The sequence below is a fragment of the Schistocerca gregaria genome, chromosome 1 (assembly GCF_023897955.1).
Source record: "Schistocerca gregaria isolate iqSchGreg1 chromosome 1, iqSchGreg1.2, whole genome shotgun sequence".
NCBI lineage: Eukaryota > Metazoa > Arthropoda > Insecta > Orthoptera > Acrididae > Schistocerca > Schistocerca gregaria.
This window is the reverse complement of record NC_064920.1, coordinates 242,081,851-242,108,089: the sequence shown is the minus strand read 5'-3', so window position 1 is coordinate 242,108,089 and position 26,239 is coordinate 242,081,851. Positions and strand designations below refer to the sequence as shown.

At 38.4% G+C, this 26,239-nt stretch overlaps 1 protein-coding gene across 2 annotated transcripts in view; it reads right to left on the bottom strand.

Annotated features, from left to right (window-relative positions):
• Window positions 1-26,239, bottom strand: part of LOC126338961 (zinc finger protein 16) — a 112,592-nt gene that overhangs the window by 22,119 nt on the left and 64,234 nt on the right. For both annotated transcript variants that reach the window (XM_050001593.1, XM_050001592.1), the window contains exons 5-6: window positions 25,739-26,089; window positions 6,745-7,072 (exon numbers count right to left, since the gene is read on the bottom strand). In XM_050001593.1, coding sequence (XP_049857550.1) covers window positions 6,745-7,072; window positions 25,739-26,089 — 679 coding nt within the window. The remainder of the gene's footprint in view (window positions 1-6,744; window positions 7,073-25,738; window positions 26,090-26,239) is intronic.

Here is a 26,239-nt window from a genome sequence, read left to right as displayed (position 1 = left end):
CTCTGGGTTTTTAGGAAGGATTCCTCTAGATGGCCCATGAATAGGTTGGTACAGAATGGTGCCACGCGGGTGCCCATAGCTGTACCCTGGACTTGTTTGTAGGTAATGCTTCCAAAGGAGAAGTAATTGTGCGTGAGGATATAATTGGTCAGTGTGACTAGGAAGAAGGTTGTTGGTCTGGAATCCATAGAGCGTCTGGGAAGGTAGAGTTCTATAGCAGTAAGGCTATGGGCATTAGGAATATTAGTGTACAGGGAGGTGGCATCAATAGTGACAATCAGGGCACCGTGTGGTAAAGGGACAGGAACTGTGGAGAGTTGGTGGAGGAAATGGTTGGTATCTTTTATATAGGAGGGTAGGTTCCTGGTAATAGGTTGAAGGTACTGGTCTATGAGAGCAGAGATTCTCTCAGTTGGGCACAGTAACCGGCTACAATGAGTAGTCCTGGATGGTTGGGTTTATGGACTTTAGGAAGCATGTAAATGGTGAGGGTGCGGTGAGTGGTAGGGGTAAGTAGAGAGATGGACTCTGGGAGAGGCTCTGGGATGGGTCTAAGGATTTGAGTAGTGACTGGAGATCCTGTTGGATTACTGGGAAGTAGGTGGAAGTATATGACAGCTGGCGGAGTCCTTCCACCAGGTAATCCCTGCGGTTCAAAACAACAGTGGTGGAGCCTTTGTCTGCAGGTAGGATTATAAGGTCGGGATCAGTTTTTAGATGGTAGACTGCAGATGTAAGGTTAGTTTGCATTTTGAGGGATTTGGGGAATGATGGTGAGGCAAGGTTCAAGGTTAAGAAACTCTGGAAAGTTAACAGGGGGTGGTTTGGAGGCAGTGGGGGTGGATCATAGTTGGATAGAGGAGTGAACTGAGTTAGGCAAGGTTCGATATTGGTCTCTGGTTGAGTCCGGCTCGTCGGGCTTGTGGCGAAAAAGTGTTTCGACTGTAGGGACTGGGAGAAGGAGAAACGGTCTTCAACAAGTACTGCATGATTGAAATTGGGAGTGAGGCAAAAGGTGAGGCCTTTGGAAAGGACTGATAGTTCTGTGAGACTAAGGCTTCTGGAGGAAAGGTTCATGACTGTGTTGCGGGTCTGTTTAGAGTCTGGATTCTGTGTGGTGGTGGGAGGGAGTTTGGAGGGTGGGGTAAGTGTAGTAGCTCTGTGAGATAGGGTTTGTCAGCTATGAGGGGACGTGGGGGAGGTTTGGACGTTGTTGTAGAGGTGGTGGACAGTGGCACTCCGAGGTGGGAATAGGAAGTGAGCCAGATGGAGAGCTTTTTGAGGCGGCATAGTGCATGTTGCTCAAGTTCCTGAGTTTCAATGTGTGTTATGGGTTCCAGAAATTTGGGGTTACATAGCAGGAGAATTTTGCAGATGCAGAGAAGGTACTGCAAGGAGGATCAAGCGTGGTTGATATGGTTTTGTAGGACTATATTGGTGAAGGCTAAGGATTGGCAGAATCTGAACAGGTGGAGGTCATTGTGGAAGGAGGGGTGGCAACCAGAAATTTAGAAGCTAAACTGCAACCACTGTGCTGCATTATATGTAGTCATGACAACCAACAAGATATCCGTCTCCATGAATGGCCACCGACAAATTGTGGCCAAAAAACAAGTGGACCACCCTGTTGCTGAACACGCTGTCATACATGATATCCCTCATCCCAATGACTGCTTCACAGCCTATGCCATACGGATTCTTCCCACCAACACCAGCTTTTCTTAATTGCACAAGTGGGAACTTCACCTGCAATATATCCTACATTCCCGTAACCATCCAGCTCCTTCCCTGTTCCCATTCCAGCACTACACAGCTGTCATTTCACCGCCACACCCAGTCTTTTAATTTCTTTTTATTTCTCTCCTTTCCACTACTTCCTTGTGTGTGTGTGTGTGTGTGTGTGTGGTGTGTGTGTGGTGTGTGTGTGTGTGTGTGTGTGTGCGTGCGTGTTTGTGTGTCTATTGCTGACAAAGGCCTTAATGACCGAAAGCTATAATTGTGTGAATCTTCTTGTTGTGCCTATTGCGACTCAGCATCTCTGCTATATGGTGAAGTAGCAACTTTCCTTCTCTAATACTGGATTTTCCAATGTTCAACATAAATGTCTGATATTCTGAGCTCGAAATTATTCTAAATGGCTAGTCATCAAAGAGTTGATTTTTAAATGGGAGTCAAATGCTCTGTGATTTAAGAAAGTCATTGTACATTCTCGCACATAGTTCAACTTGCGTAAAAGGAAATTTACTTTGACAGTAATGCTATTCAAACCAGCATTCACAATATTTTCCCACAACCTGTTAGAAACAGGTTTGTTTCAGCAGTTGTCAGAGTGTTCCATATAACAGGCGCCACTGCATTTGCGCAGCTAAAGTGATGCAGGAAGCCCATATGTTCTTGCATGTATAACATTACAAGATCTTAAATTATGTCATAAAAGAAAAAACGACATCAGAGGACACTTCAAGAGCATTGGAATTTCGTGAACCATACAAAAATGTGCGCATTTAAAGTGAGTACTTAAAGTGCACATTATTATGCCCAGGTTCGCAATGAAGTAAGCCTTGATCTGATATTAAGCTTTTCACTGTGGTTTTCAGGATGTAAATTTTCTTGGAGTACCAGAACTGTATTAATTCATGTTATTTCTTCATTATGGCATAATGCCATACATGCTAGAACTTGAAAATGTGCACTTGAAATGCAGTGAACTGTTGAAAGTATCCAAAAGTGTAGAATTAAACACTCTGTTTCAAATACGTTGACTGCCTCAGTGGAAAAGATGAATAAAAGCCAAATTTCTTTAGTAAACCAACAAAAATAGCTTCATTGTTCTGCAAGGCGATTAATGCTTGACTGTTAGAAAGGTGGAAATAAAATAAAATCTGAAACTAGTAACATATTTTAGCTTTCCATAATTACGTGAATGTATTTTAATTCACTTGATAGCTCTTGGCCACAGAAATCTGTTTTGTTCTCTTTTGATATGAGAGGAATAAATAAAGAGGAAACAACAAAATAATTAAATGTAAACATGGGTCACCCGGACACTACACAATTCCCCACTATAACTCAAGACTGCTTTGCACATCAACCCTGGATCTATGATATTTCCAAACCGGGGCAACACTAGATAGTGCCCCCCATTCCCCCCTTGAGTGTTTGAGATAGGATGTCAAATTTTTTTTAAAAAATTGAATTTTCAAAAATATGTTCATTTAGTAGTGCACATCTTTCTGAAGAGTCTGATAAATAAAACATGTGTTCAAGGAAAGGTAAGACATGTTATTTGGTCTGAAGTGTGCCAAAGTGTAGTGCCACACCTCTTCATGGGATTGTTTGTATTTGGGAGAACAAGAACTCTTCAGGCAATTTGCACTCTTTATTGCCTATTAGTTAATAACTTGCTGTTTTGTGTGACAAAGCTTTAAATGGCATGCTTTCCTTTCTGTGAAAGAATCTATTACCTCATCAAAGTTCGTCAAGCGTTTTGCTACATGCAAAATCGAAATGTCATCTAATACTGCAAAAGCTGTTAAAACAAATAGTATCCAAGACTGGTGTGGTTTCTCAATCTGATTTTGTCTATTTTGTCACTGCTTGCTAGATAAAACAAAATATGTCTTTCTAATATTGAAGCAATTGTAACACACCAAATAAATGAGACTGTTTTGACACAAAAGGTCATTTTTATTTCGCATAGACCAACATAAAATGCCTCTTAGGCCTGCTACAAGCAAAAATCTTTATCTTAGGAAATAGTTCCACATTACATTCATATGTTCCAGTTTCTCAAACATGAGATCAAAAAGCAGTATTATGAAGTTTTTACATAAATTTGGTATCGTCATATTCTTCCATAACTTGTGTGACATCTCCGTTTCTTCTTCTTCTTCTTCTTCTTCTTCTTCTTCTTCTTCCCTGTTCTAACAAACAATCTTGTCATCACTAATTCTGCAATCATTCCTGCCATTGTCAAAACTTATTCGCCCGTTAACTTCACTAACACTGCCAGAATCATCAGTTTAATTATCCTGCGATTATTCTCCGGTTAGTTCGTACAACATGTTTTCAGCACTACTTCCAGAATAGAACTTAATAGGCTGCTAGCCAGGTACTGTACAACTGGCCCTTACTAGTGTAGCGATCTGGCCAAAAATTTTCTGTCAAAATTTTACTATTCCTGTTAGTTGTTTATATACACTCTGGTAGTCTGAATCTATGGATTTCACTAGTAATTATAACAATGCTGATCATTCACAAACTAAATCCGATTGGCAATAACTCATTCGGCTTTACTCCACTCAGCTCGCATAGCACCATCCCCTATTGCCTGCAGGAAAGTTTATTTCTAGATGTGACGAGGGTCCCCCTGACAGAGACATCACTTGCACTATGCATGCATTCAGAAATCAACTTAGAGTGTGTTCAAAAATCAACAGGGATGTGTTCAAAAATCAACAGGGATGTGTTCAAAAATCAACAGGGATGTGTTCAAAAATCAACAGGGATGTGTTCAAAAATCAACAGGGATGTGTTCAAAAATCAACAGGGATGTGTTCAAAAATCAACAGGGATGTGTTCAAAAATCAACAGGGATGTGTTCAAAAATCAACAGGGATGTGTTCCAAAATCAACAGGGATGTGTTCAAAAATCAACAGGGATGTGTTCAAAAATCAACAGGGATGTGTTCAAAAATCAACAGGGATGTGTTCCAAAATCAACAGGGATGTGTTCCAAAATCAACAGGGATGTGTTCCAAAATCAACAGGGATGTGTTCAAAAACCAACAGGGATGTGTTTCAAAATCATATGTGTGAGTAATCGATAAACGAACGTGCGCTGGATGCTAGGCATTTCGTGAAACGAGGTTTGGTCTCTTCAAGAATAGGAAATTGGTGACCCCCCCCCTCAAAATTGTCACCCGAGCCAGATACCTCGGTTTACCCCCACCCCCCACTCCTAGATCTGAGCCTGCTGCACATGTGATAATCTGGCAGCTTGGGTGCGGCAGTAAAAATTTTCCTAGTTGCATCTAGTTGCTTGCTGCGACTGCTTACACAGCCAACAGCCACATTTCTATAGCCAGAAGTGGGAGAAGATACTACTCATACATGACTCAATTGCACATATAAACAGTTGTGACGTTATGTTCATTGGAGGCAATTTGTCGTTATGAAGCATAGCATAGTCTTCTTAAAGCCTTTGACACATTTTGCTGTTGGCAGACGCTTCTATGAGCACTATGTTTTGTTGCTGTATATGGTACACTTCCTTTGCAATTTAAGCTGTATTTTCATTTTTTTCCTCTCTCTTTCATGTTTTATTGCTGCAATGTTACTCTGCAGTAGCGGGGTACAGTAATATCCCTTGTTAGAGTATCGGTTCTTACCAGTTAAAACCACAAAAATTCAACTGAAAACTAAAAGAATGAAAAATTCCTGGAATTCTAAAAAATTCCCAAGCTTTTCCTCGTTTTCTCCCAGATGAAAAAACTCCATGGTTTTCCCCAGTTGTTGGGGGGTTGGGTTGGGTTGTTTGGGGGTGGAGACCAGACAGAGAGGTCATCGGTCCCATCTGATTAGGGAAGGACGGGGAAGGAAGTCGGTCGTGCCCTTTCAAAGGGACCATCCCGGCATTTACATGGAGCGATTTAGGGAAATCACGGTAAACCTAAATCAGGATTGCTGGACGTGGGATTGAACTGTCGTCCTCCCGAATGCAAGTCCAGTGTGCTAACCACTGCGCCACCTCGCTCAGTTTTCCCAGGTCGTATATACCCTGCTAGTGAAGTAACATTACATTCTTCTTCACTTTCTTAGCCACTAAATTCAATGTCAAACTCAGGATCACTATAGCTATCCTTTTTTGAAAGCATTGCCTCTAAACAGCAATACAGATGTCTGAAAGCATGTTTTGTTGTCAAGTATCCAAAGCTGCACACACTAAACACAATATCTAGTGGCAACCACATCAATCAAAACATGACAGCCAAGCTACAAATGTAGTACCAGATGCTCTCTGGGACTGAACAAGTAACTACCACCACTGAAATGGATGTAAGTGGGGTTTTATTTTTTCAAGGGTCTGTTCTGAAGTTGCCCGAATATACTCAGAATTTTAAGTTTCTGTCAAAATAATAAAAATGAGATAAGTCAGGGTTTTAAGTTAAGGGATTCAGAGTGCCAATCACTGGCATAGGGCCATATATCAACCAGCTGTTTCAGACTACCTTATACAGCAAAGTCTGCTGAAATGTTGTCGTAAACACAAGTTTGCTTGCCCTTAATTGATTAAGGTGGTAGTACACCATTAAACTGATTAATCTTTGATGACTTGGATACAACATAGCAGTCAGCACTGACGTGTGAAGTTTTGCATTTACTACAAACAGTGTCCAGAAGGCATGCAAACAGTTTTTAAGCTTTTACAGTTTCATGAATATGGCCAACCTCCCTCACTTCCCTCCCATCAATGACTCAAAAGCCAAATATATCTCTTTGTATTCAGGTAAGTCACTTCCTTTACCAATTTCAGTCTTAACTTAAATGCCCAAGCAGCATATCAGGCCCTCCTGCACACCTACTTTTCCAGTATACATCAAATTATGTATAAAACAGCCTACAGGCAAACAACTAAGTAGATTTTCATAATAAAATGACTTAAGAATGCAACTTTGTGATGTCTCTATAACTTTACAATCACCTGGAAATAAGAGCACTCAAATTATGATAATTTAGCCTTACCCTTTGATTAAACGCTCGTGGACAAATTGGACATGCATAAGGCTTTTCTCCAGTGTGTATCCTTTCATGCTTCCTGAGAGTTCCGCCATCCGCAAAAGCTTTCCAACAGTACCTACATCCATATGGACGTTCTCCAGTGTGTATTCTGGCATGAATTTGCTGACTACTACGAGAACCAAAAGTTTTTCCACACTGTAAACAAGCAAACTGACGTCCTGAACTGTCTCGGTTATGACTGTGACGATGGTTGATGAGTGCACGACCATCTGGAAATTCTTCACCACATTCTTCACAAGCAACAGCTTTATCACGGTGTGACACCATATGCCTAAAACAAATATGAAATGTAAGCTTACACACATCACTAAGCTGCACATGGCATTAACATATTTCAGCACATTAAACTATTTCATACACAGTGCCTATACACATTGTTTGTCTGCAAGAAACTGGAAATGAAAAAGTCATAAAGTAAATCAACACTGTCTCGACAATAGCAACTTTACACACTGAAACGGGAAATCACAATTACAAACAACTGTTCTTGAGTTATGTTACGGGTGAATGAAACTTACAGCAAAACATAAATAATGTATTAAAATCAGTAAATTTTTACCACTGACAAAAGGGGAAAAAAAGGTTTTAGATCAATATTTTTCTAGTCAATAACTTAAGATGAGAAGAGAAAAAAAATGAAATATCGCAGAAAGTGGGAAAATTGCTACATATTTTATGAAGGAATCAGTCACTTTAATGAAATGTCATGTTCACATGAGAGGAATGCAAGCATGTGGTTCAGCCACAAGCTCTTTTCACTTGCCCACAGTTTGCGTGTGTGATGTAGTGGAACATGTTGCTATAAAGCATAGCAACACATCTCACTTTCCTTTTACTACACCGATGTAAGATATGTACGCATGAAAAATGTAACTTTCATTAGCAGTACCATAAAGAGCCTCTATTGGGCCGAGGTTTTTTACAATTCATGGGTAGATATGAGAAAGAAAAATGTGGGCACAGTGCGGAAAGTGACGACGGATGTGTAATTTGGACTGGCCAATGAGGGGTCACTTCCACTTTGCAGGCATATTTTGGGAGTGCAAAGGCCTCCAAAGAAGAATGTTTTTATATAGACTCTATGCTGTACTCTCTCGAGTTAAGTACAAACTTATGGTTTTGATCAAGCACTGAAGCATCATGTATGAACATGTTGTCTGAAAAGCTTTGTTAATCAGCAGTTGTGAGTTGATAACTTATTTGAATACAGAAGAATTACAGAAACGGTGTTTTGTGATTTCGTAGCGAGTTGTTTAAATGTGAAAGTTCTTTTATAGGCTTCCCTCCATTGCAATTGGAAAAGAAGTCAGTTGTCAAATACTTGGCATTGCACCATAACATGAGGAGTAAATGAGATGATGAGCAAGAAATTCAGAAAAGAAGGCAACTGTTATTACAGGGAAAGAGTAAAAGCTTGGCATCTTGCAATATATTGATCACTTAAAATCAATCCACAACAAGAAAAACACCTTGTGTTGTCCTAAGTGAAGGGTACAGATGAGACAAAGTAAAATAAGAGAGCTATAACAAGAAATTAAAATTATAATTTTACAAAAAATGGGAAGATGTATATCATTGTCTAGGGTGATGGAAGTAAAAAAGCTATCAAGAGCTGTATTGTAAACATATACATTGTAACAGTACAAATGAAAGAAATATTATTCAAACTAAAGGGACTGTGACTTTAATTAAACCCAAACAGTTTAGATTGGTATGATCTTCAACAAAAGAAATATCAGTTGGCCATAGCACCAAGATCAACAATGACTTTATTCACCTACTGGAGTACTTCTCGGCACATTGATAGACGACAAGCAGACTACAGAGATTTTTGAAACGCAGTTTCGATGACAATGAGTACTGTAACGGCATCCGATGGCAACACTCCATTGCTTTGCACTTAGCGGCATTAAAGCTGAATACGAAGTGGCTACACAGCCCAAGACTGCACAACTCACATGACAGCATCAACAGGGTGCTACAGCAGCTGGTTCGGCAGATTACGTGAACTGTACAGTGTACCAAGTCCAGAATTAGTGTATATTTATTTAATACGAAATAACTGAATGTGAATGACATTGACTAACACTGGGTGTAAATATGTTGATAGACAATGAAGGTTTTTAGTGTGATATAAGCTTTAAGTTGGATGGTAATTTAGATTACATCCATATCGCTTCCAGAAATATGGATAGTACAAGCTCAAAATAATAAACAATTAGATGATTTAACCACAAAAATAGATAAAATTTCCAAATTACAGGCAACTTTAGCTAAATTATCTAAGGAGTTCGAAACAAAAATAGTCGAGCATGATTATATATTAGACAAGAAGTGAAAATACAGTTTAAACATGTATATGATAAGATGATGACAGAGAAATTACATTCAAGCAATTATGAAACTGTATGCAATCCAGTCTCAGAGATTCAAGACAGAGTAGAAAACTTATTGAAATTGCTAGCAATCCAAATACTTTAACTGATTTAGAGTAGCATCTAGAAGAAACGGTCATGCAAAAAGTACATGATAAAGTAGATAACAGTGCTATCCATAATTCTGTGGATGATACTATAAATAATAAGAGTGAGTTACAGAAAGTATGAAAAGAATTAGATGATGCTAAACAGGTACTTAGAAGCAAAACAGCTACCTCTAACAAAGGGATTATTGATAAGAATATTTTCTCAATCTATACCTCAGAAATGAGATGATGTAAAAAAAAAATTGCACTAGGGTACTTACTAGCTGATGCAGTGGAATGGGGAACAGCTCATTCAGAATAATTTAAATGTTCAGAAGATTTTCAGGAAAAATAGGAGAACATGTTAGTCCACTAGTTTGCTAGAAAAATGGACACTATAGTTATCAGATCTTAAGAACTATAATAGTCCATGGGATACTTTAAGAAGTATATCACATGGCATCTGACTAAGTCTAAGTGTTTAGATAACCCACCAGATGAAAAACATTTGGTTCAGGTGCTGGTAAGGAGACTGCTTTATTTCGCACATAAAGAGATATTATACATCTGGTGGACTACTGTACAAAAATTATTGACATTTGTAGTAGGTTTGGATACCCTAAATGAAGAATGAGGCAATTTTAATCATGTAAAAAATTGGAATACACAAAATTAAAATACAGAAAATGAGGCACAACTCTACACATATAAATTTTCCTGGAAAAAAGAGAGTAGATAGGAGACCAAATAAAAATCACAAAAGGATGAGAAATAATAGTGAAAGGAATATTCACTGATTTCTGTAACCAGTGACCCAAGCACCACTGCCAATGAGGTAAAGCAGAATGTATCCTATGACAAACAAAGTACAGATACAAATAATTATTCAATAATAGTTTTGGAAAATGGGCAGCATCCTGGGATGTGAGCCAAGATCCAGGATGAAACAAAACTACTGTTGACCCATACACTGAAAAATTAATTGCATTCTCTCATACAATACCTACAAGAGAATGGCTATTACAAGAAGATAACACAGAAGAGGAAGAGCAATTAAAACCAATAATCAACAGAATGGTATAAATGTAGGTGTTTATATACACTCAGGAAGCAAAATTTCATTAGTTTCACAAGAATACCTGCACGCTCTTAAAAAATAAGAACAAATGACCCACATTATCGATGACAGGAGTATATATCATAGGAACAGTGGGTAGTACAGGGAAGCAAATTAAAGAGGAAACTCGGCTGCCATTAGAGGTAAGTGATGTTGAATTTATGCAGATTCTGTTAGTAGTATCCAATATGAACCTACAGATATTGTTAGGCCTAGATTGGTTATTAAAGCATAAATTAAAACTTGATTTGATGATGAAGTGTTATACTGGACCAACAAAGGCTCTAATCACATTACTCTGTTTAAAATAAATAAGTTATTAACTAATAAGAATTTATTATGTTGCCACTGCTCAGTTAGTGAATGAAAAAGAAGTAACATAAAATCTGGAAAGGTATCAGGAAAAAATAAAGATTAAATCTCAAGAATCTAATGTATTAACTACAGAGCAACAACACAATTAATTTGTATATGAGGGTGTACAACCTTTTACTTATAGCAAAGAAACAGTAGAAGGAGTGTGATTAATTTTAGATGCACAGACTTTAAATAAACATTTACAGAGAGAAAGAGACAGACCTGTACCTGTTGATGATATGTTAATGAAATCTGAAGAAGGAAGGTATTTTAGTTCAGTTGATTTGACTGATGGGTACTGGCAGATTAAATTACACAAATATTCATTAAAATATACTATGTTTCCTTTCAATGAAAAGTTTTATCCATTTAAAATTTTACCCTTTTCATTAAATACACCAGTATCAGTGTTCACACGAGCACAAGATGATGCAATAGGCAATGAATTGCTGCATGAAATAATAATTTATGAAGACGATATATTAATAGTATCCAGGACGTGGGAAGAACATTGTGTATTATTACATAAAATTCTAGAAAAGTTTCAGGTAAATGGTATCACAATTACATTAGCAAAATTGCATTTAGGAAGGGAAGAACTGAGATTTCTAGAACACTTAGTAAGAACGAAGGGAATAGGACCAGATCTCGAAAGAACAGAGGTCATCACAATCTGTCCGGAAACACAAAATGTAAAACAATTATGCTCTTTTCTATGATTAGCTGGATTCTACTGTCACTATATACAAGGCCAATCCATGAATAATCACGGATTATTGTCATTACTGACACAAATAACAAAGTGCATATGGGATGAAGGAGCATCCAAATCATTCTGTGATATTAAGCAGGCATTGGTAAATGCATCAATTTGCAACACCTGGTAACGCAGGAAGTCTTTAAGTTAGCAACTGATGCTTCTGAATATAGTATTTCAAGTGAACTGTTTCATGGTGGATGGAATCCTGAGTTAGAAGATCATAGAACAATATTATTTGCTAGCAGAAGTCTTGATGCACATAAACTAAATTATACAGTGACAGAAAAGGAATTATCAGCTAAATGGAGTATAAAAAAGTTTGATATGCTCATCTGGGGGTCCAAGATCAGAACCTATTCGGATGACCAAGTGTTATCTTTCCTTACTGAAAGCAAGTTATTGCAAAACAGATCAGTAAGATGGGAATTATTCCCAGAGGGATACCAAATAGAAATTAAATACATAAAGGGTTAAGAAAATACAGAACGAGATGAATTACCATGACTATCTTTAGGTATAAATGACATAATAAGAACTACAGGACCATGAATAATATTCAGTATTAACTTCTTGACAATAAATTATATGAATGATGAGGTAAGAAGGTTAGCATTAAGAATGGATCAAGATAAATGAACAGATATATATTTTAGGGAAAAGCTACAAAAATACGAAGAAATAATGATTCTGGTCGAAGATAAATCTATTTGAGCGATAAAGGAAAAGCACAGCAAAAGCTGAAATGCTGAACTCCATTTTCAAATGTTCCTTTACAAGGGAAAACCCATGACAATTGCCCAGTTTAATGCTCGTACCACTGAAAAGATGAATAAAACAAGTATTAAGCTGAAATTGTTAAAATTGAACAAAGCTCCAGGACCTGATGGAATCCCTGTCAGCTTCTATATTGGATCTGCAGCCAAGTTAGCTGCTCTTCTAACTATAATCTGAATAGACCTCTGGAACAAAAAAAACATGCCCAGTTCTTGGGAAAAGACACAGGTCACAACCATCTACAAGAAGGGTAGCTGGTGTGACCCACAAAATTATTGTCCAATATCCTTGACATCGATTTGTCTTAGAATCTTAGAACATATTCTGAGCTCAAACATAATGAGGTTTCTGGAACACTGGCCCACTGCTTGAATACTGCGCAACAGTGTGGGATCCGTGCCAGATAGGGTTGATAGAAGAGATAGAGAAGATCCAACGAAGAGCAGCGTGCTTCGTTACAGGATCATTTAGTAATCGCGAAAGCCTTACGGAGATGATAGATAAACTCCAGTGGAAGACTCTGCAGGAGAGACGCTCAGTAGCTCGGTACGGACTGTTGTTAAAGTTTCGAGAACATACCTTCACCGAAGAGTCAAGCAGTATATTGCTCCCTCCTACGTATATCTCGCGAAGAGACCATGAGGATAAAATCAGAGAGATTAGAGCCCACACAGAAACATACCGACAATCCTTCTTTCCACAAACAATACGAGACTGGAATAGAAGGGAGAACCGATAGAGGTACTCAGGGTACCCCCCGCCACACACCGTCAGGTGACTTGCGGAGTATAGATGTAGATGTAGATGAACAGAATGACCTCCTTAACGCCAACCAGTATGGATTTCGAAAACATAGATAATGTAAAGCGCAACTCAACTCACACTTTTCTCACATGGTATGCAGAAAGCTTTAGATCAAGGCAATCAGATAGATGTTGTATTTCTTGGTTTCTGAAAAGCATTTGACACTGTGCCACACCTATGCTATTTTCAAAAGCAATATCATATGAGGTATCAAGTGAAATTTGTGACTGGATTGAGGACTTTTTGTTAGGGAGGATGCAACAAGTTATCTTGGATGGAGACTCACTGTCAGATGTAAAAGTAAATTTGGTTATGCCTCAGGGAAGTGTATTGGAACGTGTGCTGTTCATGTTATATATTAATGATCTTGCACACAATATTAATAGTAAAATTAGGCTTTTTGCTGATGATGTAATTACCTATGATGAAGTACGATCTGAAAAAAGCTGCATAAATATTCAATCAGATCTTGATAAGATTTCAAAGTGGTGCACAGAGGTTAGAAATTTGCTTTCAATGTTGAGAAATGTGAAACTGTGCACTTCCAAAACGAAACAATGTAATATTCTATGACTGTAACATCAATGAGTCACTATTGGAATTGGTGAACTCAAACAAATGCCGAGGTGTAACACTTTGTAGGGATATGAAACAGAATGATCAAAGTGGGTAAAGCAGGTGGTAGATTTCAGTTTATTGGCAGAATACTAGGGAAGTGCAACCAATCTACAAAGGAGATTGCTTACAAATCACTCGTGCGATCAGTTCTAGACTATTGCTCATGTGTGTGGGACCCATACCAGATAGGACTAACGGAGGATATTGAATGTATACAGAGAAGGGCAGTACGAATGGGCACAGGTTTGTTTAATCCATGGGTGAGTGTCACATAGATAATGAAGAAGCTCATTGGCAGACTCTTGAAGACAGATGTAAACTATCCTGGGAAAGTATGTTAGCAAAGTTTAACCAGTTTTAAATGATGACTCTAGGAATATATTACAATCCCCTACATATTGCTCACATAGAGGTCATGAGGGCAATATTACAATAATTACTGCATGCACAGAGGCATTCAAACAATCATTCTTCCCATGTTTCATACTTAAATGGAACAGTAAGAAAACCTAATAACTGGTACAATGGGATGTACCCTCTGCCGTGCACCTCATGGTGGTTTACAGATTATTGATGTAAACGTATATATCTTTGTCTGAGTGGAATTTTGGTTAATATATGCATAAAATTATGTCCTATAAAGAAGGCAACCATGGACATTGAAATAAACTTCTTGCAAGAATATTTTATTTATATAGGAAAACCAAAAAGATTATTGACTGACAATAGATCATAGTTTATGAGTACCAGTTCTAAAGAATTTTTAGCTTGGGAAGGGGTTAAACATGTATGTATATGGAAATACCACCTTCAATTGACCCCTTGTGAGAGGATTATGAAGAAAATTGGTCATTTATTTAGAACACATTGCCATACAAACATACAACTTGGGTTCAGATGGTTCCGGAGTTCCAAGTAATACTGAACAAACTACCTGATATGTCAACAGGATTGTCCCCTGTCGAAGTATTATATAAGTACTTTTTCAGAGAACCTCTGCTAAAGTTATTTAAATGGCCATCATTATGAAATATAGATTCTGAGGAAGTTAATAAGGTAGTAAATGATCATTTGAATAGGAAGGCAGAAATAAGAGAACACAACTACAATGAAAGAGCACAAATACCATCATTTAATATAACTGATTTAGTACTAATAAATGAGTATCGTCAGAGTTCAAATATAAAGACACAGATGAGGAAGTTTTTCCAAAATATGCTGGACCTTTCAAGATAACAGGGATATCACATTCCAAAGCAGTTCTATGACTGATCCCAAAACAGGACATGAAAAAGGACATTATAGCACTGGTACAATAAAAATGGTTAAGTCCGCAGGATAGCCTGTCCTCTTTGCAGACAGGCACAGTGACGACTGTTAGGCTCCAAGTCAATTACTTTATTTTCTTTCCACCTTAGTTTACTATGACGCAATTTCTTCCTTTTTAACTATTCTGTTGTCTTTTAACTTTCTCCTATTATATTAAAGAATTTTTGACAACATGGGGGTTATTTTTAAAAAGTTACAGGTATACCTGTATTTCGAGTATGTAAGTATAGCATAATCTTCATAATTCACTGCAGGGAGGTAAAGATTCACTTGAATAACTGAAGAAAATACTAGAGTACAATCAAATTAGGTGTTTATTTCTACAATCTTTATAAAAATGATCTAAATAATTTTATATATTTTGTACATGGGATTTCATAATTTTTTCCTTCCACATAAACAATAGGTTGGATTTTATATATGTTTTATAGGAAAGTTTAACTACTGGAATGAGTAACATATTTTTCTAAGTACAGTAGTATACATCATACACTGGGTATATATAGAATGGCCAAGTACCCAGATGGTTGTTAAGATCCACAAAGGTGACTTGACAAAGACATTAGGACAAATGGCAACAACTAAATGACGAATAATGTGTGGCTACCAGATATCTACTGGCTATCCATAGGGGTCGGTTAGGATCAGTTTTTGGGATCTGCGATGGTGGAACTGTGATAATCTGTTCTGTAGGGAATGATCACCATCTTCTCCTTCCAGCATAGCACCTGCTGAATTACAGGCCCATACCACTAATGACAATTTGCAGTAGGGTTTTGGAGCATATACTGCATTTGAACATTATGAATTATCATGAAGAAAATGATTTATTGACGCATAGCCAGTACAGTTTCAGAAAATATTGTTCTTGTGAAACACAACTAGCTCTTTATACACATGAAGTAACAAGTGCTATCGACAGGGGCCGTCAAATTGATTCCATATTTTTAGATTTCCAGGTGGCTTTCGATACTGTTCCTCACCTTCTAACTAAACTGCGTGCCTATGGAATATTGCCTCAGTTGTGCGACTGGATTCGTAATTTCCTGTCAGAAAGGTCACAGTTCGTAGTAATACATGGAAAGTCATTGAGTAAAATAGAAATAATATTTGGCATTCTCCAAGGAAGTGTTATAGGCCCTCTATCATTCCTGCTCTATATTAAGGACATAGGAGACAATCTGAGTAGCCCTCTTAGATTGTTTGCAGATGGTGCTGTCATTTACCATCTTGTAAAGCCACCAAATGATAAAAACAAATTGTAAAATGATTTAGATAAGATATATGTATAGTGCAAAAAGTGGCAGTTGACCCTGAACAAAGAAAAGTGTGAAGTTATTCACATGAGTACAAAAAAAAACGCTAAATTTCGATTAAGCGATAAGTCACACAAATCTGAAGGCTGTAAATTCAACTAAATACTTAGGGATTACAATTACAATTAACCTAAATTGGAACAATCACATAGATAATGTTGTAGGTAGAGCAAACCAAAGACTGTGAAGGTGCAAAAGGTCTACTACTAAAGAGACTGCTTACACCATGCTTGTCTGCCCTACTCTGGAGTACTGTTGTGCGGTGTCGGATTCGCATTACGTGGGACTGACTGATGACATCAAACAAGTTCAAAGGGTAGCTCATTTTATATAATTTATGGTACTGTGTAGAAGGACCATAACATCAAAAGAAACAAGACAATAAATAGGAAATTTGGAAAAGAAGGTAACTGTTATTACAGGGAAAGAGTAAAGATTTGGCATCTCGCAATATATTGATTACTTGAAATCAAAGCACAACAAGAAAAACACCACAGAATGTGTGTATGTATGTGTGTGTGTGTGTGAGAGAGAGAGAGAGAGAGAGAGAGAGAGAGAGAGAGAGAGAGAGAGAGATGTTAATGCTGAAATTCACTATCATGTGTATGCACCACCACAAAAGTTATCTTTTGAAGGTACGGAAGTATTAAGGCGTGATCCACTTGGGGTCCAAATTGAGCTATATCAGGGGGTTGGGAGGAAGTGGGTGGACGTTGAAAGAAGCTGACAGGATATGTGTTGCACACAACTCACTCGTTCAGTTAAGGACAAATAGTTCAAATGGCTCTGAGCACTATGGGACTCAACGTCTGAGGTCATCAATCCCCTAGAACTTAGAACTACTTAAACCTAATTAACCTAAGGACATCACACACATCCATGTCCGAGGCAGGATTCGAACCTGCAACCGTAACGGTCACATGGTTCCAGACTGTAGTGCCTAGAACCGCTTGGCTACCCCGGCCGGCGGTTAAGGACAAAATTTTTACATGACCAAGTAGTGATTACAAAATTTGCCCAGAAAGGGAGTAAATAATTTCACGGCTGTTTGCGACATGCCTAGCACAGAATATGGAATATATCAAAATTGTCTACTGCAATACGTCTCTATAAACAACATTCTGAGACTTCTTGTTCTGTGTATATAGGAGAGATTTCTGGCTCTTGATAAATGTGAGCAGCTAATGCAGAGGTGTCTGTGTGAAAACATGGTGTGATCAGATGAATACCTGCCACTTTTATCGTTTGTCCTTGGCTCTTATCTACAGTGATCAAGGCCACTTTCGAAGGGCACTGCAAGTTTTTGAACTGTAAAGATAAGTTCATTGGAATAATAGGAATCTGCAATATCAGTACCATCTCACCTTTGGCTCTGCAGATGATGATGATGATGATTGTGGTGGTAAGCAAGATATGCCTTCTCAGCTCTACAATGCATAACCTGGTGCCAGTGCACAATCCTGATACATCGCTGTTACTCTTCAGTATGACTAGCACACCAACCTTCAATTCCAACATGTGGGATGGCACCCCCAACAGCTCTAATAAGCGTAAAAACTCTACATGGTATGTATTAGTGTCATTTCTTATCATCACTGTATCAGTTGATGCTTTGGCATGAAGGAGTAACAAACACACTAACTTGATGCAGAATGAAAAGAAGCAATTTACAGTTTGGTGCAGTGAAAATTTGACAATATTAGAACATGCAACAATGTTATCTTTCCTCAGATGTGCCTGTTACCTGTGGGTATGACTGCATATCAAAAAGCAAATCCAGCCTCACTAAAAGCCTGTCATGATCTACATCTAAAGTCTGTCTGTCATACAGCATTTAAATAACACTGTTGTGAGTCTTCAAGCATCTCAGAAGCTATAAGATATGTTCAGTGGCTAAAATGCAGAGCTCGAATGGTAGTATGAATTAAACACTTTGAGTATTGTATAAGCATTACATTGAATTATAATATGTAAGGCATATCAAACAATACAAGCATTTCCACGAATATGGTAAAGTTCAGAAGTGAAGGTGTAAATAGTTTTTGTAAGAGTAATTATTGTTCCACATTTCGTTTTATATTCCTAAAATCAATAAATATCTTGTACTACACACTTTTAAAAGTGGCCTTTGTGTTAATTTAGTGTATAAGCTAATTCCATTCCAAATTTCTTCCAAATCCGTCCAGCCATAACATACACTCAAACTTTCGCATTTATTATATGGAATTAAAACTACTTGGTCTGACTCCACAACAGTCAGTAATTTGATTCCTGCACTTTACTCTATCAGAGGGAAAAATAAAGCATCCACATATTTTTAACCTTGGTACTTTCCTTTTTCATCGAGATTCACACACATTCCCAAAAAAATATCGGGTTCATCACACAGGAGATTATCAGATTAATTGAGATCTACATACAAAATACTTCACAGCTAAAAATTTCAGTTTTGAAGTACCTAAACAATATATATGACAACGTAACGAAATAGTTTCAAAATTATGTTAATTGTGAAAAAAGAAACATACCAAACACTGTGGTAATTTCACATAATTCCCCAATTCAGTTACAGTTGCCACCTATTTCTGTAAAATGACTGTATGGCTTTGTCCATAACGTTTGTCAATCACAGACATAAATGGTATTCAAGTAACTTCATCATTAAGTGTCAATGTTTTTAAAGCCCTGCAACCTTTTAAACACATTAAAATTCAATCCAATCTGGAAAAAACACTAGCCTACTATTGTTCTGAGAGCGCGCTGATGCCACTTTCCTGTACCCAAAAATTTCCTTCTTCCCACGCAAAAACTGTGTGACCACATTCACTCAGCAACAGCAGCAAAAGAAAAACATTTAGGTTTTCTTAGGAGAGTGTGAAAGCCAGCGTTATTTGAATATCACCAACCACTTTCTTGGCTGGCATTAATTGTGAAACCCTTGCCCGGAGCAAAGTTCTGAATTAATGGAAAATGGCACAGGTGACTGGATCACTGGTTTGCTGCAGAATTCTTTAACAAATTCTCAGTTTGAATGGAAATAAATTTCCTTGAGGCAGAAAAGCTTCTGTCCACCGATCAGCACAGATTTAGAAAACACTGTTCATATGAAACTCAGATTGCCCTTTTCTTGCACAATATCCTGCGAACCATGAATGAAAGGCTACAGGCAGATTTCATACTCCTAGATTTCTGGAAAGAGTTTGACACAGTGTGCCACTGTAAAAAATAAAAGCATACTGTATAGGTTTCCAGATATGTGAGTGGACCAAAGACTTCGTAAGTAAAACAACCTAGTACACTGCCCTTGATGATGAGCGTTCATCAGAGATAGGGGTATCATCAGGAGTGCCCCAGGGATGTTTGATAGGACTGTTCTTATTCTCTGTATACACAAATGATATGATGGACAGGGTGATCAGCAATCTGTAGCTGTTTGCTGATGACATTGTGGTGTATAGGAAGGTGTCATCGCTGGTTGCATGTAGCAAGATGGAAGATGAATAAAACAAAATTTCTAGTTGGTGTGATGAATAGCAAATGTAGAAAGTTAATGCAAATATGGAGGAAAAATAATACCCCAATGTTCGAATATAGAATTGGAAGTGTGCTGCTTGACACACTCACATAAATCAAATATCCAAGCATAATGTTGCAAAGCAAAATGAAGTGTAACAGGAACGTAAGGAGGATAGTAGCACGGAAGGCGAATGCTTGATTTCGATTCATTGGGAGAATTTTAGGAAAGTGTGGTTCACTTGTAGTGGAGACTGCTTATAGTGCATCCCATTCTCGAGTACAATACTGCTAGAGTGTTTGGAATCCCCGCCAAGTCGGATTACAGGAAGACACTGAAGTAATTCAGAGGCAGGCTGCTAGATTTGTTACAGGCTGATTCAATCAGCATGTGAGTATTGTGAAGGTGCTCCATGAACTCAAATGAAAATCTCTGGAGGGAAAGCAATGTTCTTTTCACAAAACACCACTGAGAAAGTTTTGAGAACTGGCATTTGAAGTTGACTACAGAACAGTTCTACTGATGCCAAAGTGCATTTTGCATAACAACTTTCTGAAGAGACCTCGTATACCACGCACGGAAAAACCCGTGCCGAGGCAACTGTGGTGCACCACAGGCCATAGATGCAGTGGCAAACAACGACCTCGGAGATGTGTATGGGCAAATCGACGTGCGACTGTTGAGAAACTGACCACCTAGATGAACTAAGTAGTTACCAACAGTGTCTCCTCAATGATTGTTCCACGAACATTGCTGCAAAAGAGTGTCTGCAGCAGTCACCTGGTTCAGCCAGCTATGCTAACTGCTGTCCATCGGTGACAAAGGCTGGAATTTGTATGCCAGTACCGCAATTGGAAATCCACAGAGTGGCAACTGGTGGCCTTTCAAGATGAATCTAGTTTTATGCTCCAATAGATAGAAAGTAAATACATACAACAATCATCAGAAGAGTCCAGGCTGGAGGAGGGAGCTTTATGGCCTTGGGGTCTCATATTTCCGGGAAGTGCGATGGATCAACACAAGCATTCATCAATCCTTGGGTACCTTGTCCACTCTTATATACAGTCTGTTTTTCTCAGCATGGTTATATCTACTAGCAGGACAATGTAAAGTGGCACACAGTTCACAGTGTATGTGCACGGTTTGAAGAGCAGGATATGCTTACTGTAATCCCCTGGTCCCCAAACTCCCCGGATTTAACACCAATTGAGAATCTTTGGAACCACCTCAATCAGGCTGTTCCTGCCATGGTTCCTCAACCAGAAATCTAGCACAGCTGGCTATGGTACTGGAGTCAACACGACTCCACATCACTATCAGTACCTTCCAGAACACCACTGACTCCTCCTGCATGTCTTGTAGCAGTCTTCAGTGCAAAAGGTGGTTATTCAGGCTTTTGATAGGTAGTCATATTAATGTACTTGGACAATGTAAAAAGGACTACAACTATGCTGATAAACACGCAAGTCAGAGAAGGCTGTTAAATTCGATAGGGCACTGTCATGTCACCTTGGCAAACGGAATAATCTGGCAAGACATTGGTCCTGTAGGCAGATGCATATTGGTTGTATGAATGACATAAAAAAACAGCATGTGTGAAACATGAAAGGTCTATACTTTTGATCGTTGCCAGAATAATGGGATTCAGAAACATGGTAGACTAGCTCTGAAAGTGTGAGGCACTAGACTTTGCATGGTCCATTATTTCAATGGAATGCAGTGAGCACTTTAGTTTTGATAAAATAATGATATGGCTGTTGCAGTCCACATCAAATGGGCAATGCAAGTCACAGTCAACTAATTCATACTGTCACATCAAATGTCATGTATGAGTACCAGTGTTAACTGTGCCTGACATTTCAAAGAGATTTGTGTGGGCACGAGGGCACTGAAGCAGTTGGTGATACATGTAAATAGCTGATACATGATAATTTAATTGGTTAGATAAAAAATCTACTCACCAAGCGGCATCAGAACTTCAACCCTTCTGCCTGAAGAACGAGCCACTGGCTTCGAAAGCTTGCCTAATTACAACCCTCTTTTATGTGTGTTCTGCCAGTGCTTGGTGAGCAGATTTTTTTTATCTACATAATTAAATTATTTTGTCAAAAGTGGTTGTGTTGATCGCTTACATGCCATGAAGGAGGCTCCCAGTTGTGTTTGCCATATTTTCCAGGCAAACAAATCAGGTACTCTGCTGGAGGTCTGTTATGCAGCAAGACAATGCACCATTACATCTATACCAAACTGCCTCGGTAGTCTTCAATGAAACCTATGGTGCACACAAGGGTACTAGCCTGCCCCTCCTCCCTTCTGCTCCTGAGGTCACGCGACATCAATCTTTTTGAGCACTTCTGGGCATCTGAGAACGCAGTCTATAGGAATGCATATACCTTAGATCTTGCTTCAGCAAATGTTCTTGAGTTATAGAGATTTGCAGAGCAGTCAAGTACCTTGTAAACTGGTGGCAAATTCAGTGCAACTGATTTACAGATCATAGTACTAATAACAGATTCAGGGAAAGAACTAATGCAAATACCTGAAGCTGTAAATAAAGCATCAGAGAAACTACATTAAAAAATAAACAGCAATAAAATGATAATTAAGCTTATGAAGAAATATAAAATTTAAATGATAAGACTCATCAAGGAGATAGGAAGTAAAAATTTCACTATACAAGCAGATTCATTCATACAAATTCACATATGGGGGAAGGAAGATTACAGGCCTCTTCCTTGTTAGAGTGAAATGAATCCACCCCTATTTCTAATTTCGTGATGGGCCTGGAAATTTGGAACTGGGCTCATGGACGATGTTACATTGTAAAAGTATGGTGTCATGGTCTATGCTACCTGCTCGGGCGTTACTTTCGGAACTCCACAGCCCCAGACAGTCTTTTCCCATATATCTTCCTGATCAGTTCTCATACTACAGCAGCAGAAGTTTACTGATTAATGGACTTCAGAAACTCATGCAATTATCGCTTCTTACTCTCCTTCACAGCCTGCCAGGTTTTTGCTCTTGCTATATGAAAGGCTCCCAGGTTATCTGCTGATTGACTGTGCTTCAAATTGCCCAATGTTGTCCACCTGTCCTGTCCTACACAACAGAACTAATTGTTCTGCCAAAGAAAAGGTTGCCTCCTGCTGATGGCCTGAGGATTTTGGTACAGATTCATCAGCAGCACAATGGATCAAATTAGTCACGTGGGCCACACAATCTCGGATGCTGTCTCAAAGCTTAAGTATGGCCAAGTGGTTGCATAGTGTCCGACAGTCTGCCTTGAGGAGCATGCGCTTGGGTGGTTCTCCATCTGGCTCTGTCCCTTTTATAAGACAGAAATAAGAAAGTGGTTGCTGGAGTGGAGGTCATCTACCACTTCCCACTGGACACAATCTAGGAGATCAGGACAGCAAACAGTCAGATCAATGGCAGAGAATGACCTTGTTACAGTGCAAAAATATGTCATTGTCCCTGTATTGAGGAGGCACATGGTTTGAGGAGGCACATGGTTTGAGAGCTTAATATATTTTAATCACACAACTCCTTAGGTGGAGTTGCTGACCCAACTGTGACAATGTTGTCATGTTTATCACAATCTTTTCCAACGTCAGGCATTCTGTAAGTATCGTTTCGTGATTGTGCTGGCGTTAGCGCAAGATCATTAGTGCCATGGAGTGTGAATACCATTAACAGTGAAATGTAGTCCTATTATTCCACATAGCCCTTGCAGAAAGGTAACTGATTCTGTTAATGCACAAGAGCCAACACTCCACTTTCTATGCCAATTATGACAGTATAGATGCTTTGAAATGGAGGAAAAGAGCAAGTTGAGTTTTGCAAGATCCATGTTTGTGAAATTTGTAACACTGTTACAATTTTGCTACCTTAATAAAATGTAGACTGGAGTTCTTCAGTGTGGCAATAAAATATGGAAGATTTGTCGCACATTCTTACAGCATATAGTACCAGTCAAAATTAGAAAAAAAATTCTAACACACACACACACACACACACACACACACACACACACACACACACACACAAGCGCGTAGAGAGACAAACTTTTCTTGAGTTATGGGCCACTTTACATGTGTCAAGAAGGAACAGTACTTACTGTCATGGGCTATTTTGTTTTTGCACTTAATCCTCTGACTATGATGCTGCTGTCAAATGTAAAATTTACTACTAACACCTGACATTCTATATATATTGTTTTGAGATTTTACTGGTTTTAGCACAAGATCAGCAGTGTCATGGAAAATAACATGAACTGTGAAATGTAGTCCTATTATTCCACACTTCCCTTGCAGGAAGACAACAAATTCTGTTAATGCATGAGGCAGCACTCTATTTTCTATGTCACATACAGCAGTATCAGACAAAAATGTTTAATGAGCAATGGGCTGGTCACATACGTCTGGCAGCATAGCTACCCTGCTCACATGACCTTAAATCCCTTGGATTTATGGTTTTGTACACATTCAAAAGCATTGGAATATTATACTCCCATTGACAACTCGCACATCTTATAGGGACTCGTTTCCCACACAGATGACCAAATCCAAGGGCAGCCAGATGTATCCACATAAGTTCATCATTCTCTGAGAAGCAGATATGAAGGATGTGTAAGAATGATTGGTAACCTTTTAGTGTCACCTGACACATGGCTATCATAGGACAGAACAGTTAATCTCTAGTTTATATCCACTGTTTTACTTGTGATTAAAAATATAGATTGTACTGTTTTCCTACATTATTTATCATTAAAATTATGGAGGATGTAAGGTGCAAGTGTTACCCTGAGATGATGTGGTTGGCAAAAGAAAGGTGTTAATGGCAGGCACCATCAAACCAGTCAGGAGACTGTTGGGCATTGAAACGAATGGTGGGATACATGAAAGTCCCTGGTGGCCATAATCCAGCCATGTTATATAAATCATTTAATAAAAGATTTTTTTAACATCCTGTATAAGTATAAACGCTCAATGACCTCATCCACATTGCCTGTGTTTCTGAACTTGTCAACAACTACAAAAATTCATTCACTCAAGCAGTATACAGAAAAGCTTAGTTGCTTATTAGAAAGTATGACTTCTATTATATGTTAGAGTCAACAAGATAAAATATGATGATTTTTGTATCATGGATTTTGAGTGTGTGAAACAGCTATCTGTGTTTCGGCAACATGTCGGGCAAGAGGTATCAAAAACAGAAAGAGTTACTTATCATTTCTTAAAGCAATGATTATTTCTCACACATATATTTGCATCAACACATGCTCATGACTTGAAGAGAGCCATTTAAGATGGATGGGTACAGGCTGATTTTTAAGATACTTAACAGCAGAACAGAAGCTTCCGACAAATAGCTCAGAAGGTGGGAAAGGATCCTGAATGGGCTAGATTAAACACAGGAGACATCCAAGACCAGAAAAACTATAGGTTAGTGATCGGCAGCTTTAACGACTTCCTCAATGAACAGAAACTAAATGGGATGGAGACAGAAAAGAAGACAGGGTCCCACAGAAAGAATGCAAATATTTTGGCTAGCAAAGAAGGCTACCAGAAATGTGTAATTGTAATGTAACATGGTCTTTAATGGCTGCTAATTAAAATATGTACTACAACTATATTAGTATAAGCTACGATTACTCTGCTAACACTGCAGTCTTATTTCTTCTGATTTCACAAAAGTACTAGTATGTTAGTTCTGAAAAAGGTTTCTGAAACAACTAATTGTTATTGTGTTGTGGGTGTACATCACATTCATCGTTCCCTTCATGTAAGTAAAAGATGAAACTGGTCCACACATGTTAAGATCCAAATTATATATGACCTAATACCAATTAGAAAGTAACAAATTCTAGTGCCCTCTGACCTACCTTTTCAGACGAGATCGGCTGTGGAAACGTTTTGAACACTTCTGACAAGCAAAGCTTCTCTCTGCAGAGTGAACCCACGAATGTTTCTGCAGTGATCGTCTGTCCCTGCACGTTTTTCCACAAAGGGTGCAGGCATTTGGAGGAATAGTTCTAGCATGCCTACGCTTTACATGGGTTGCTACAGATGCAGAATCTGCAAAGCATTCTCCACAAAGCATGCACCGATGTGGTTGGTAACGACCATGAGTTTCCATATGTGTTAACATGTCAGTACGACTATTGAAGTTCTGACCACATTCTTGACAATGATGGAATCCTTCATCATAGCTCTGTTCATCTTTGATATGAAGCCTGGAAAATAATAATAAATAACAATACTATGTAGAGTAATAACAATAAGAATTCATAGTTCACTCACTGTCGCATATCATTTTCTTAAGACCAGAATAAAGAAAACGGGACCTGTAAATATTTTACAGTTAGTGTACGAAACTACAAAAT